Source organism: Crotalus tigris, unplaced genomic scaffold (genome assembly GCF_016545835.1).
Source record: "Crotalus tigris isolate CLP2741 ecotype Arizona unplaced genomic scaffold, ASM1654583v1 scf7180000017611.44802233496:7321179, whole genome shotgun sequence".
Lineage (NCBI taxonomy): Eukaryota > Metazoa > Chordata > Lepidosauria > Squamata > Viperidae > Crotalus > Crotalus tigris.
The window spans coordinates 156,116-172,561 of NW_024096511.1; the positions used below are offsets into that span (position 1 = coordinate 156,116).

Consider the following 16,446-nt stretch of genomic DNA (forward strand, 5'->3'; position numbering starts at 1 on the left):
ACAGTACTCAGAAACATTGTAGCAGACCTCCAGACCGTCAGAGGACGGTGTAGCTGCCTCTCTGCCCGCCCGTCCCCAACACTTCTGTCGTATGAGAAAGCGGAGCGAAGAGCTAAGCTTTCCAAATCAGCTTCGCATCCGGGTCCTGTGCGCGAGATCTCGGGCAGTTGTTTTTTTTTTTTTTTTTTCTATTTCTTCTTTTCCGGGAGTGGAATTAAATCCGTCCGCCCCTGATTGCGCGCGCCGTCCCCAGAGAGCCTGAGGGAGGGGGAATGGGCGTGGCCAAAGGCACGGAAGAGAAACGTACAGAAACTTTATTAGGAGACTTCGACCGACTCAAGCGCTGGGCGCTTTTTTCTTCTTCTTCCCCTTCCCACTTTGCACGCGCGGCCACGGCCCCTCCCCCCTGTCGTCGGGCTTCCTCTGGATTGGAACCTTCCTCCGCAACTCTTGTGGGCAAAGACAGGTTCGCGGCGCGAGATCAACAAGCGACAGCCGAGGCGGCGAGAGGCACACACACACACACACGCACGCGCGCGTTCTCGTTCCCTTTTTGCGGAAGGCCTTCCCCCCCTCCTCCCCGGCCACTGCTGGCGCGAGGAGGAGGAGGCGAGGCGGCGGCGGCGGCTTCGCGCGTGTGAGCGCGGTCCCGCTCCCTCCTTCACTCCACCCAGTTGTCGGATCGATCCCCGGGGCAGGACAGGGCAGGGCCGGTGTAAGATGGAGGGTTTAACGTTGAGTGAAACGGAGCAGCGCTATTACTGCGACCTCTTCTCCTACTGCGACACGGAGAGCACCAAGAAAGTCGCGTCCAACGGGCGGGTCCTGGAGCTTTTCCGCGCCGCGCAGTTACCCAACGAGATAGTCATGCAGGTAAGCTGCCGCCGCCTCCGCCTCCGTGGCTTCCTTCCACCTGGCCCCCTTCCCTTCTCCCCGAAGGCGACCCAGACTGCTGCTCTTGACCTCCGGGGGGCCTCGGCTAGGGAAGCGTCTGCGGGGAGTTCCTGCTTCCCCTCGAGGCTTCTGAGCCCCAGCAGCTGCAGCGGGAGGATCGCTTGGGGAGTGAATGTTTAAGGAAAAGCGGGTCCATTTCTGAAAATGCACCACCGAGGGAGGCGGTACAAGCTGGTGGTGTCTCGGGCACTTTTGCACTTCTTGTTTCCCAGTGCAAGATCAGCATTTACGACAAAACGCAAGGTATTGACGTTAATCTCTTGGTTGGTTTTTTAATTTAAAAACCCGAAGTCTTCCGCAAAAGTAAAATAAGGAGACCATTTAATTGGAAACTGGATATGAAGATAGGCGTTTCCAAGGAATTTAGAACTGCAAGGCTTTTTCCTATAACTTTGGAGTGGAAGTAGTACTTAAAGGCAACACAGAAACAACCTTTGCCTTTTTCTCTTTCACTAGTATTCATTCTAACTATGTGGTAATCCTTTTCTCAATTTTGTTGTGCTGGTACTCTGAATTACTGGACACAGTTTCATGGTATGGAGTGGATGCTTTAGAGCAGTGATTCTCAACCTTTTTAATGCCGTGACCCCAACTGGTCATAAGTCGAGGACTACTCAACTGGTTGTAAGTCGAGGACTACTCAACTGGTGCAGCACCGTTTGCAGAATGGAACTTTTGGTGGGCTCAGCAGGGCAGAGACAGCCTGGACAATTCCTATTCAAGAGAATCTATTCTATTGGCTTTCAAAAGCCAATAGAATAAAAGGGAGTAGCACAGCTAAGGAAAAGGGGGAAAATGGCGGACTGCGTTGTTTGGCGACCCCCGTGAAATGGTCATTTGACCCCAAATGGGGTCCCGACCCACAGGTTGAGAACCACTGCTTTAGAGCTTTCTTAGCTCGGTATGCTTGCAAAGTATACCTTATAGTTAGGAATGTATCTTTTGAAATTAATTTTAGTGCAGTTGCTTTCTTTCTTTCTTTTTTTCTTGGATTCTTTCTGGGAGTGTTGAACCGTACTAAATATTTCATAGAAAGTGGCATAATACTATTTTAACAATCTGATATGGTGAACTTTTATTTATTCCACTAGTTCATTTTATTAGTTTGCACAAAAACATTTGGGTTTTGTAAGTGTGTAGTCATAGGTGTGACTTGATCATCATCATTTGATTACTATCCAAAAGTGTCAGAAGCAGTAGTTGTCATTAACCTGTATCAGTGCCTTATTTTTTATTAAGTGTAGAATGCAGCCCAACTTCTTTTTGAAGTTATTGAAAATTTAAGGCACTGAAATAGGTTAGTGACAATTAGTGCTTCCAACTCTTTTGGACAGTAACCGATTATTTCCTTCACTTGAACAAATAAAAAGCAGGCAGTGTACTGTATTTTAGCATGTGTGGCAGGACTCTCATGAGGCAAAACAAATTTATCTATTAATGATATGGTTAGTAAGTAGATGTTGTGTTACATTGTTTTAATCTATTGAAAGCCTGAACTGTGTATTACACAACTGTTGCCAACAAACAAGTAGAGAAGACTGTATTAAGACTGCTTTGCCCCTTGTATGAAATAGACATGGCCTTGAGTTTTGACTAACTGGAACATGTATAAAAGATAAGTTTTTGACAAAACTTGCTATATTTGCCTATGAATACAATTGTTTTGTTAAAAGGGGTTTGAGTTTTAGTTACACTTGAATGAGATCTACATCTTCTGTAACTGTCAAAATAGATTCAATTCTATCAGTATTCAAGCACATTGTATATGTTCTTCTGTTTGCTTTTACTTTCCAGCTTATCACTTTTGTCAGAATTAAAGCATTTATATTACAAAGATTTGTAACTATGTTTATTGCTTTTTATTTATTCATTGTAAACTATAGTTCCTCTGATTTTGTTTTTAAGAATGTTTTAAGCATTCACTTAGACCTTTTAAGTCCACATATATAGCCAGGTGCCCTTTAAGTATTTTGGACTGTATCTTCCACAATCTTTTGCTTTTGGTCATACTGTAAAAAGAATAGTGCCCATAGCATCTAACTGGGAAGTAGGCTGCCTATCACTATCCAAGGTAGCATTGTGTCTCTTAATTTGTTGCCTGGTAAGGGTGAGATAGCTTTCAGATTTTTTTATGATACGTCTCTTCAGTATAAGTACGTTTTTCAGATCCACTAGATCATATGGTTCATTATTGCTTTTCTATTTGAGAAGAAAAAAGCCCCTGGCTTTGAACATTAATAAATATTTGTGTGACTGTTTGCCATGTATGTCCATATATGAAAATCATGATACATTTAGAAATGTATATATTGGTCAAAATAGATGCTGTTCTGACTTTTATACACACACATATACATTTCTGCTACGTTTTAATTGTTCACAATGAAGTTCTTAAAAGTTTGAAATGGGAAATTGTGTACTTTGTAAAACAAATTCAGAAGTGGCATAGGACAAACACTTGACACAATTTGACAAAAAAAAAAACAACCTGAAAATTAGAATTTCTCCTGTATTGATTCAGAATGTTGCATTTAACTTTAACTTTCTTATTGTGATGCATATTGCATAAATGTCCAGCAGCCTATATAATAATACAGTTAATTTTTAGCTGAATAACTCTTCAATTAGTGATTGTTTTGCTGATTGCTGTAGTATTTTATACAGTTTCTGCTTGTACTCAAAATGGAGAGAAACACTAAATACTGGTTTATTGTTGATACACGGCCAGTTATCACCTAAGATCCAGTTCTAACTAAGGTGAACTATTAATATGTAAACTAACTTCCATTTTTGGAATCTAGTTGAAAAGAAAGCATGCAATAGAAAAATTATTAATAGAGAATCCCAGTGGAATAAATAAGGATATGTCTCTTTTTAGCCTATCAGTAATACAAAACAGGAATTATGGAAAACAAAGATTGGGTCAAATTAAGTGTTCATTCTTTCTATTCAATGAAGGAAATGTAGTGAAAGCTTAGGCAGTTTCATGTGAGCAAGAAGTTCAATGCATTCTATTAGAACTTGATAGCTTAAACATTTGATTAACTTTATGGAGTGATTGCTGGACAGAAGTATTTAAAATTCTATTTAAATTTCTCTGGTGTATATCACAATGTGTACATTCCATTTTTATGTAAAGGCAACTGGACCTTCCTGCCATCTGTTCATTAGCAGACTGACTTTCTGAAAATTTTCTGAAAACATCTGGTAGGGATGGAGAAGCTGATAAAAGAAAGCTCTGATCTTTAAAAAAAGGTCCAAAAAAAAGGTCTAAGAAGTAAAATATCCAGGAAAAAAATTTGCCCAATTTATTTATATAAGAAAGATAGTGAGAAATGTCTCACAATGTTTCCAGCTTTTCCATCCTAAGCCCCCTGCTTAGGATGTATTACGACAGAGCTATTGTTAAGGGATTGGAAAAAATTCCAGAATCCATGGTTGGTATGCCTATTCCCTAACTTGTTTAATGTATGTAAAAGCAAATTTTACCTTAAGGTTCAAATGTGAAGAATTTCTTTTAATGGTATTTTTAGAAAATTGTTCAGCTATGTGTACATCTGATGCAATAAGTAGTCACTTAAAATGCTGTATCATGTTTAGCTACTATTAATTGAACTGGAACTTTATGAGCTATACTTAAATAGCATAGATTTTCTTGCAATTACTGGGATAACGTTTCAGTTACTACTGTCTTAAGTTTCTCCTAACCATTTTTTTTTAAAAAATCTAGAATATAAATATAGTTACCCTAAATTGAGATACAATTAATATGTATGTTTTACATATTACAAAAGGAGTTCAAGAATATGAAGAACTTACCTACTCAGGGACTTTTTGTCTTTAAAGCATTTATCAACTAACTAATGAAGAAACTTTGAATCAATACTATGTTTAGAGTCAGAAATAACATAGCATCTCAATTTTCAACCCAAAATATTGTGGGAGTTTATGGGATTGAATTAATCTTGCTTAATGTGCCTAATCCTGCAATGCTATTATACATTCATTTGCAGCTTTTGTACAAATTGTTGCAGAGTAACTAAACTTACACAAGAAGAGAGATTGCTTGTAGTCTAGTAGTCATGATATTATGTTAAAATAAACACCTCTCACAGATAGTTCTTTCTCTGCTGTCTCTAGGAATTCAGTGGTATTTCTTAACTAAAATAAAAACTCATCCAGATTGAACTTGATGCCTGATGACTGAATGGACAAGCCTGTGTAATATATTTTGCCACAGCAAGAGATATTTTTAATTGTATTCCATCTTTTTTATGTTGCATTGGAAGACCATTTTGTTTTATATTCAATTTATTATATAATTTTATATATATTTATCTAGGTAAAACTTCCTGTATGTACTGGAACCTTTTAAAATTAAATTAAATCAAACTGCATCAGTTTTATTATTAATGTTATAATTCAGGTTTTGAGTACCCAGTTTTTTTATCTGATATAACAGGTTCCAGAATGGTTTATCCCAAATTTCCAGTGAAATTGGCTGAGCAGTAATGGTTCCCATAGCTAATTGACTTGACGTTGATACTGTCAGCCAGATCATTACAGATTGTTTCTGATAGATTTGCTTGTACAGTATGCTGCAATCAGAAAAATGTATGATTAAAAACTGAAATTGAGAGTCTTACAGAAATTAATAAAAATGAAGTTCTTTTTCTGGTGGAAACAGCAAAATGTATTGCCGTAACAAATATTCAAACTGGGGAAATTAGGATATTTCACTGAACAGGAACATGAACTATTAAGTACCATAAAGCATACTTATGTTAAATATTGAATAGAAACTAGGAAATTAGTACTTTATAATACTTTTGCATTATTGGTGAACAGAATTGTTGCTGAACACATGGCTGCAATTTGTAATGAACATTCATATGATGGCAGTCTCTTATAGATATTCATTATGTTGCCCTCCTTGTGGATTTTATTTTCTTTGAATCAATGGCTATTAAAATGTGCATTTAAAATTGCCAAATTTTTCATTACAGTTACAAATGCATGACTACACTGTGCAGTGCTGCATGCATATTATCTATGAAGAAATTAACAATAAGTAATATGCACCCATGCATTGCAAAACTGTCTTATTATAATATATAGTTATTGAAAAATGGCTCAGTGTCATTAACTTTGAATTTTGGAATTATTTATTCCTTTGACAGAATGCATATATTCATACTAAGCTTTATAGACAGATACAATCTCACAATATGTATATTGATCTGTCTGTAGATCATGGAACTTTGTGGTGCAACTAGACTTGGATACTTTGGAAGAAGCCAATTCTACATTGCTTTGAAACTTGTTGCAGTGGCTCAGTCTGGGTTTCCACTACGAATGGAAAGTTTAAATTCTGGTAAGCCTTGAAATAATATGAAAATCAAATTTAAAATACCATATGCCTGTTGTCTGACTATGATATATTACTGGCCTAGTTCCTCAAAAATGAAATAAGGAACTCATAAAACAGTGTCTCACGCATGACTTGTGTTAGTGTTCTTACTATCACAAGAAAGTGGAACAGAATTCCAGCTCTTGAGCTACAAAAGAAAGCTGAATTTTAGACCTCTTACATGTATGTAAAACATATAACTTATATGTGTAAACCGTTCAGCCTTAAGATTGTCATGCATTTTTAAGTGTAAGGGAAAATGCAGAATTTTGTTTTTAATGTGAAAAGGAATGTCAAACAGCCTGGCCTGATTTTTATTTTAACTTATTCTCAAAGTCGGTGCTTATTTATTTTTCCCGTAGTGGGAAATAGGAATAAATAAGTGAACCTACAGAAGAATGAAACAGTAATGCCTGGTGAGATTTCTCAATTCACTGTCAGTTAAGTATAGAAGCAAGGGGGTGGGGGGGGGGGAAGCACAAGCATAAAAGGCTTGTGTGCATTCTAACACGTGGCTGCTCAGGTATTATGCTGTAAAGGGCTTGAGGTGCTTTTAGAATTATCCGGCAGAAAGCCCATATTGTGATAGTTCATTAGATATCAAAAACTTCGCAATGGATTAAATACCGATATTTAAAAAGTTGTTATTGGGTGTAGGGGCACAGCTGCAACAAACACTACACGTTTCAAACTTGGGAGCTTGCTTTTAAAATAAACATCAGTTGATAGATGCAAGCTTTTCCATGAATCTGAGTTGAAACTATTTTGATTCTCTTCCTGAGGTTCACCAGCTTGGTTGGTCAAGATTGCTTTAAAATGCTTTAAATTTGGATTTAGGGAGTTGTGATACTGATAAAGCAAGCTCAGTGTTAAGTTACTATGATACTTAAGATCCATGTCTTATTGTTTAGATGCAAATACATACAGTACAGTGGTTCTTAAAGGTTTGTGGATCCTTTTGAATTTTCAATGTTTTTGCATAAATGTGACTTAAAACATCATCCCTTCTTCCCACAAGTCCTAAAACTAGATCAAGAGAACCCAATTACAAAAATGACTCAAAAACATTAGACTTGTTCATTTATTTATTGACAAAAATGATCATAAACTACATATGTATATCTACATTGTATGGAGAATTACATTTTCTTACTGTATGGAAGCTTCTTGCTCTTCCTACAGCACTCCTGTATATGCATTTATGAATTAAATGCCTTCTGATATTTGTTTCTAGATAAAAAGAAATACAAAATATTAAATGTGTATGTTAAAGAGATGTGTTTAAAGCTTCAAGACATTTAGAAAATAAATTATCCCTATTAAAATATTTAAATTTTCTAGGTAATCCTCAGCCTATGACCACAATTGAACCCCAAATTTCTGTTGTTAAGTGAGACATTTGTTAAGTGAATTTTGCCCATTTTATGATCTTTCTTGCCTCAGTTGTTAAGTGGATAAGTTAGGAAACAGGTTCTTAAGTGAATCTGGCTTCTGCATTGACTTTGCTTGTCAGAAGGTCAAAGAAGGGGGTCACATGATCTTGGGACACAGCAATGATCATAAATATGAGCCAGTGGCCAAGCGTCTGAATTTTGATCACGTGAGCATGGGGATACTGGAAAGATCGTAACTGAAAAACGGCCCTAAGCCACTTTTTTCAGTGCCATTGTAACTTTGAGTGGTCACTAAATGAACTGTTCTAAGTCGAGGACTATCTGTATTGATGCTTTTATGTTTGAAAATACTGATACTAAAGATTATTGTTCTTTGGATTTTAACTGAACTGTCACAATCTTAGTTATTTTCATAGTAATACAATACGGTTTAACAAAATATTTTAGTAACAACTCAAAATTAAAATTATATTTTAATTTACTACTCAACAGAATTTTGTAATATAAGTTTCTTAATCCATGTCATCTTATTTTGACAGTCAAAGACCTCCCCCTGCCCCGATTTGTGATGTCAAAGAATGAGCAGGAGTTAAGGCATTCATCCTTGTATTCTTCAGATGCTGATAACTCATCTTCCTATTCAGGTGCAATTCCTCCTCCACCAGGCAGAATACAAGCTAAAAAGGGCTCTGTGAGCCATGATATAGTTCAACAACGTCCATCTACAGATCAACAGGTAATGAAATCTAGAGGCTGACTTAGGGGGTATGTGTGTCTTTCATGTCTAGTTCTGTGATAAGTTAAAAAAAAATAATAGTCGCAGGCTTGGCTACTTTTGATTTACTTTAACTTGTCTAAGAAATTGTGTCAGGAAAAATAGATTCCATGATTTTATTCTAGAACGGGTAAGCAACCTTGGCTCTTTTATGACTCGTGGACTTCAACATGGCTGGCTCAGGAATTCTGGGCATTGAAGTCCATGAGTCATAAAAGAACCAAGGTTGCCTATCCCTGTCCTAGAATCTCAAATTTAATAAGGTTTTCAGTAGATTCCTTCTCAAACTAGTCTTCCTTTTTTTACTCTATTTCACACAATCACATAGCTTAATTTTTATTTATATAAAATGAAATACTTTAATATTTGTACAACCAAACTTAGCATATTCCTTCCAATAGAACAGATAGTGTTAGCTGAACAGATTCCTTTCCTCTTCCTTGCATGTGTGCCCTCTGCAGCTATTCTAGGAAATAATATGCTCTTAAATATGAACATAGAATCAATCATAGGGGTTGGGACGGACCTCGGAGGTCTTCTAGTCCAACCCCCTGCTCAAAGCAGGAGATTTTAAATATGGAAGGTTTGGACTTCGGCTCTTCCAATTTATTTGAAAATACAATGGTATATAGAAGATAATCTGGAGATAAGTAGACTGTTTAAAATAGGAACAGAGATGTGGATTTATTTCTAGATTCGATTTTAATTTGAAAGAGATGAGAAGTTCAGGAATTCTACAGTTATTTTTCTAAATAATTTCTGCTGAACATTTGTGCAATTTTTTTAAAAAAATTAAATACTGGATTTAGCAAGGATTAATATTTCGATTGCTAATTCGTAGATTGGTCTTCAGCTTTTCTGTTTTTTCCTTTTTATACATAGTGCAGTATTGAAAACACTTACATTTTCCCGTATTGTTGAACCAAAGTAGTATGTGAACAGGGTGATTGTGTAGATCAGTGGTTCTCAACCTTTTTAATGCCGCGACCCCCCCAACCTGTCGTAAGTCGAGGACTACTCAACCGGTCATAAGTCGAGGACTACTCAACTGGTGCAGCACCGTTTGCAGAATGGGACTTTTGGCGGGCTCAGCAGGGCAGAGACAGCCTGGACAATTCCTACTGGCTTTTGAAAGCCAATAGAATTAGACTCTATTCAAGAGAGTCTATTCTATTGGCTTTCAAAAGCCAATAGAATAAAAGAGAGTAGCACAGCTAAGAAAAAGGGGAAAAAATGGCGGACTGCATTGTTTGGCGACTCCCGTGAAATGGTCATTCGACCCCAAATGGGGTCCCAACCCACAGGTTGAGAACCACTGGTGTAGATGCATAGGAAACTCCTGTATCAAGGAGTGTTTTTCAGTAGCTTCAATTGTATTGCTGATCAGAACTTTGGGTGTATAAAATGTTTCATTGTAGCTAACGTCTTGATTATTGCAAAATATTTTTTGTGAGGCTATGAAAATTGTCCAGAAGCTTAAGTTGATATGGTAACAATTGTACCGGTTGCAAGAATCTCATTGCTTAATTCTGAAGACCTTAAATGAATATTTATTTGCTTCTGGATAGTTTAGAGTAGCAGGACTTACAGTTCCAAAATCTCAGATGGGTTGGTTTTCAACTACTCAGATATGTACTTCCTTCACATACGGCTTCAGTGTTTACTTCTGGCAACTATTCGCACGGTCAGGTTTAAGGTTTATTTAGTATCAGACCATACCTTAGATATGGACGGCCATCCGGGGATTTCAGGCACTAATCTTTCTGTTGTTTAAGCAATACATTTAACCACTATTTTAAATGCCATTTTTCCAGCTATCCATATATTTGAGTAATAATAACCTTTTGCTATCTCCTTTGTATTGAGAGGTTGTAGTCTGTCCTCTGTTGATCTTGAGTGCCATTTTAGTTGGCATTAAATGTATCAAGGTCTAAGACATGGTTGTCCAATCTCTTGGCTTGCCTGGGCCGCATTGAGCAAAGAGGAATTGACTTGGGCCGCATACAAAATATATAATATAGTTAATGTGTATACAAATCAAACATCCTTTATTTTTTTATATATTTTTATGATCTTGTGGTGCCACATTATTAGCTGTCCAGGAAGGACTGCATGCAGCCCATGGGCCGCAAATTAGACACACTTGGTTTGAGACATATTTTGTAAGGAAGAATGATTAAAAACCTGCAATCATATGCATAGAATTAGGTTGGTCCAGATCTCTGATCTCAGGAACAGTTTGGATGTGAAGATTTGCCATCTGTGATTTACTTGACTTAATTTAAAGAAAGTTAATCTTTATGCAACATCAGGGAGAAAAAGCAAGTTAAAAATCAAGGAAAAAAGTGAAAATAATTGACAGTAAGCATATAGAGTTAATAAGTTCCAGCGGCTGAAGTGAAGCAAAATGGATGTCCATGCATGCATGTGCAAAGATGTGGGATTACCTTCCATGCAATTCTTGTAAACAATTGTTTTAATTATTTCAGGAAAGATGCTTCCTATATGTTCCCACACAGAGAAATACCTCTTTGGAAGGCTTTGCACAGCCTTAATTCATGTATCCATAGTAATACTGTTTTGACCAAGTTGTTTACCTTGCTTAGGACAGATTGCTAAATATAGGCAGGCTTTATTGATTACTTTTCATCTGACTACCTTCAACTGAAAACCTTTATCATAGAGTTGACAGACTATAACTTGTATTAAAATTATGCATTCAACTCTTTTCTGGATATGGTACTGGCAGCACAACATGTAATATAATTCCATTAAAAGTACCGTATATAATATATTGTTACTGAATGCTTTGGAATCAGACATGTCTGAACAAGCTGGGCTTGATCCAGAGATTGTGTTAACTGAAAGGTATTCTTAAAAGAGTATTTCCTGTCACCTCTCCCCCACATTTGTGGGGGAGAACAGTTGCAATAAGAGAATAAATGCTGAAAAAAATTGTAGTGATAACCCTGTCTATTGAGTACCAGACAGCTTTGAACGGCAGTAAATGAGAATGAGAAACTTTTCTGAAGATTTTATGTCTGCAGGACTTTTAATTACAAACTACTATCCTTCGTGAATGTTTCCAGTACACAGAGTAAAATCCATTGTCAGAACAGTTTTCATCAACAAAGCTAGAATAGAGCAATTCTCCCTTCCTTGTCATACCTTTAACATCTGCTTCAAAGGACTGTCCAATCTTTTGAGCAGATTTTGCTTGAAAAGGGGCAGAGAAAAGCCTCAAGTGGTAATTGGTTCATGCAGCGTGACTTTTCATCCAGCATGTAATTCCCTGTAGTTTTTTATTTGTTTCATTCGTTTGTTTCTCAATAAAGAGAACTAAATTTGATTCCACAAAAATCTTTGACAACTGCTATTGCCTTAATAAGCTTCATCTGTCATTGTGTGGAGCGGTATTTTAATTATTCAATGATGAAATATTTATTCATGTAATTCTGTACTGCAATAAAAAAGATAGGACCTGTCCCTTTCAAAATGTGTTAACCTATTCTAATAAAATTATATCTTGGGTGAAATCCAGCTTCATATATTCAGTAGCAGAAACAATTTCTGCAGATAAAATGAGAGGAGTAAAAGAATTCATTCCCTGAAGCTCCCCGTGTACCCTCATACAGGTAGTCCTCACTTAATGACTGTAATTGGGATTGGCAAATCTGTCACCCAGTGAAGTACTTGTTAAGGAAAACTACATGTGACCAGTCCAGTTAGTGATGGCAGTCGCTAAGTGGAGTGAATCATTCATGGTTAAGTGAATCATCCGTAGTTGTTAAGCGAGACATCGCATGACTACAACTAGCAACCTCCTGCTGACGCCGCCATTGATTGTTGGAAGTCAGCTGGGAAGATTACAAATGGCAACAACGTGTCTGCAGAACACTGAAATCGTTGTAAGTACAAGCACCGCTTGTAAGTCACTTGGGCTACCTGTAACCTGGTTCAGAGAGGATGGAAGGAAGGGAAGAGATTGTATAAACAGAAATCCATTCTCTGTTCCACTAGTTTTCACCCAAGAACAGTGATTTGTTTTAGAAATTTGTTTCAGTACTTAATGTTTTTCTTTATTTTTTAGGAGTCTACATCTCCAGTCGTTTCACCACAACAGTCTCCACCAACTTCTCCCAATTCGTGGAGGAAACACAGCCGCCATCCTAGTGGAGGAAATAATGAGCGATCCGTTGCTGGACAGGGACCTTTCTGGGCTCCATTTAATGAAGCACAGTCAGGTATTAAGAAATGTCTTCTAGTGTTGTCTGGGCTTATGAAATTCCTGTCAAACAATTTAATAACTAATTAGGGATTCCAGGCATTTGAGGTAACCTGTTTCTAGAATGGGGTGGACAGGTGATATGCACAGAAATTACTTTTACCATACTTCATGTCTTGAATACACACACTTCAGGCAGCACCGACCCTAGTGATAAATAATCCTTACCTTCTGCTCTGCACCAATGCAAACTCCCATCATTTCTCTTTCTGAGAAATCAGACAATCCTCTTTATTGTCCGGTGGCTCTTTATTTTCAAAGGATCTCTACAGTGTGTGTCCACATGATGCTTGACTCTTCAGTACTTTAACTTTTTTTTTGCGCTTGAATAGTTCAATAGTTCAAGAATACTGTATTCTTCTTGGCTATTTGTGTACTGAGGGAAGCTAAACCTTTTGCTGAAAAATTCATAAATGACAATAACCAGTCATCCCACTTTATCATGTGCCAGTCCCTTGTTTTATTTGGCCCTGCATAGCCTTCGCTGTTCAGAAACCATACTGGTTTCTGGGTAGGAGTGGGGGTGGAGAAGACAGCTGCTCTTGGGATTATCTGTATGCATGCCATGAACTATTATTGACCCCAGAGAATATGCCAGGATTAGTCATCCATGCTCCTCCTGTAATTCCAGAGGTGTGGCTTTAATCAATCAGTCATCACACACTAGGTGTGTGAGATCTGTGTCTCTCTCATGTCTGTGGAGTAGAGAAGGGATGAGAGAGGAAACGGAAAAAAGTGGTGTGGCACTTCTGGTTATAGTAATAACTAACTATTATAAGTAACACTTCTGGTTACACTATTTTTCTAGTGCTGTGATGTCTTGGCCTTTGAACAGTACTTGATCCATTTTAAATCGGCCAACACAATAGTAAGAAGAGTGTTGTAGGAAGATCGGAGGGACAAGAATGATTATAAAGGGATTATAAAGCAGTATTACAGGTTTTTACTAGGAATACAATACGTTGGTTTTTCCCTTTACTCATTCATGTATCTATTAAAACAGTTGAATAAATCTGACTGCCAGGGCATTTTTAATTTTTAACTAAAGAGAATGTTAGTTACAATAAGGGAAGCCAGACTTAGTCTTTCATTAGGGTATGTCAAGGACTGTACTTGAAAAAGTATTTTAAAGAGGATCCACATCTTTTCTCTACCAAAATATATATTGTATTTTTAAACAAATAGTTGAGCAGACTATAAAAATAATATTTTAGCAAGATCTTAGTCTGGACATTGTTTGTGTCAAATTTTCATATCAACATCTGTTTAACTGTAAATAACATTACTATTAATGCCTTGCTAGGTTAGCAAAAAGAGTGTTACTTTCACTTACTCTGAAGTGTGTGTGTGTGTGTGTGTGTGTGTGTGTGTGTGTGTGTATGTGTTAAAAGTGAAAGAATCAACATGCTTGATATTTATTACAGAAAGTACCTCGGATAGCATATTGTTGTTTTATTAAAGTTTTGTTTATTAGGACTAAGTCTTAAGTTCATTCACTCCTCTTGTTACACATTCAGATTTGGGATGCCCAATTTTTACATTCAAATTTGTTTGGCTAGAAAACTGTAAATTGTAACATGTCTGTCAGACAGATTAGGAAACCAAGCCTTGCTAAGCAATCTTTGTAGTAATAATGGTTAACACAATTAGCAGGTTACTGAGTGAATTATTTTGAAATCGGTATGTGAAGTAGAAAATCAAGACTACATTTAATATGAGTATGTGGTTGAGCTCAAATCTCATTTGAACCTATATTATTCGGATCCTGCATTAAACTTTTAAACCCCTGACCAAACCACTGTTTCAGCTAACTTCTTAAAGTATTTCAGCACAGACATTTCTTGAATAGATTGTTATACTGATTTTGAAACTGACATGCATTCTGATTTTTAGGGTCCTGTAATGCTGGTGAACCAGTGTGGTCTGGCCATTCACCCCCACCGCATCAAGAAAACTGGGTCAGTTTTGCAGATAATACACCAACCAGTACTATTTTAACCATGCATCCTGCTTCTGTCCAGGTGTGACATTTTATTAGTATTATTTTATTTGCTTCATTCCAAATAATGTCAGTCATTTTCATACTGCTGCTAAAGATTTGCGCTGTGTCTTCACATGTCTTTTAAGATTAAGCTCTAATTCATTCTTTCTTTCTCAGAATGTAATCTGGCATTGAACATGTAGCACTGAAGATTCTTGGTCAAGGAATCTTAATTTTAAAACTCATTTGTAAAACCAGCTTTCAGCTTTTCTTTGTGTTTTGATTTTTAAACTTCTGTGCACACTTTCCATAACATTATGTTGTTTATATGGCTGTTGTCATTTCAAATTATTTATTTATCTGTCAAAAATATCTGCCCATCTCAGAGTAGAGGAACTCTAGGTGGCTTACAGTAAAAACAATCATAATATCCAAATATTAAAACTACAGTTAAAAAACACCAATATGAATAATAAAATAATGGAGATAATTGATGTTAAAAACAATGCAGCATTTCACCGTTTCCTTGAGATCTCCAGGCCTGCTGACCCAGCCAGCCATGCTTTAAGAGACTTAAGGAAGGATGTCAAGGATGGGACAAACCTCACCTCAGTGGGGATGATGTTCTAGAGGGTGGGTGCCATGACAGATAAAGCCCATCTCTTGCCAGGCGAAACTCTAGATGGGACCTGCAGCATATCTCTTGATGCAATGGAGAGACGTAATTGGGTGAAGGTGGTCCCTCATACCTAGCCCCATGCCATAAAGGGCTTTAAAGGTCAAAACCTGCACCTTTAAAGGTCAAAACCTGCACTTCTGGTTCCAGAAGTAAACTGGCAATCAGTGCAACCTATAGAGCAGAAGCGTAATGTATACTATTCTGGTCACACATTATCCATGCCTTTGCATATTGCACCAGCCCGAGCTTCCAGATATTCTTCAAGGGCAACGATATGTAAAATGCATTACAGTAGTCCATTTGAGAGTGGCCAGGGCATCGGTGACTGTGAGCATAGTTTCCTGGTCCAAATATGGGCAACAAACACAAAGCTGTGCAAAAGCCCTCCTAGTTATGATTGCCACCTGCTCTTTGAGCAGGAGTCACTGATCTAGAAGGAACTACAAGCTGGGCACTAAGTCTGCTTGGGGCATTGCAATCCAAGTACCAAAGATGGCATAGTGCCTGGGCCAGAGGGCCCCAAAACCCAGACTCACTCAGTCCTAGCAGGATTCCATTGAAGTTTGTTGTTCAGGCTTCCATAGCCTCCAGGCACCAGGATAAGACATTGACTCCATTGGTATAACTGGGTATCCTCAGCATTCTGAAGATACCACACTCCATGGCAACAGATGATGTCCCCAGTGACTTCATGTAGATGTTGAATAGAAGAAGGGAGAATATCAGGGTAGGGGCTGATCTCTTCTATCCGATCACCACCTACTGGAATAAACTTCAGAGAATACCCAGAGCCTCTCCACAAAGAGATTATGTTGCTCAGAGATAAAGCAGACCAAGGATTTCTATCCTGCTCCCGCCAGAGATCATCCAAAAGTATCACCAATGCCATTTCCATCCCCCTACCCAGGCCTGAATCCTGATTGGGGAAAAAAGGGGAGATTAGATATTGGAAAAATGTTGTCCAGTAT

The 16,446-nt window shown here is 37.6% G+C and overlaps 1 protein-coding gene across 9 annotated transcripts in view; it reads left to right on the forward strand.

The window, feature by feature from the left end:
- Positions 1–238: 238 nt before the first annotated feature.
- Positions 239–16,446, forward strand: part of REPS1 (RALBP1 associated Eps domain containing 1) — a 43,957-nt gene continuing 27,749 nt past the window's right edge. For 2 of the 9 annotated variants that reach the window (XM_039322866.1, XM_039322886.1), the window contains exons 1-5: positions 244–873; positions 6,205–6,328; positions 8,298–8,494; positions 12,624–12,777; positions 14,712–14,839. In XM_039322866.1, coding sequence (XP_039178800.1) covers positions 721–873; positions 6,205–6,328; positions 8,298–8,494; positions 12,624–12,777; positions 14,712–14,839 — 756 coding nt within the window. In that variant the 5' untranslated portion in view covers positions 244–720. Of the gene's footprint in view, positions 874–6,204; positions 6,329–8,297; positions 8,495–12,623; positions 12,778–14,711; positions 14,840–16,446 lie in introns of all 9 variants that reach the window. The other 7 variants (XM_039322913.1, XR_005554237.1, XM_039322904.1 and 4 more) reach the window with 7 other exon arrangements.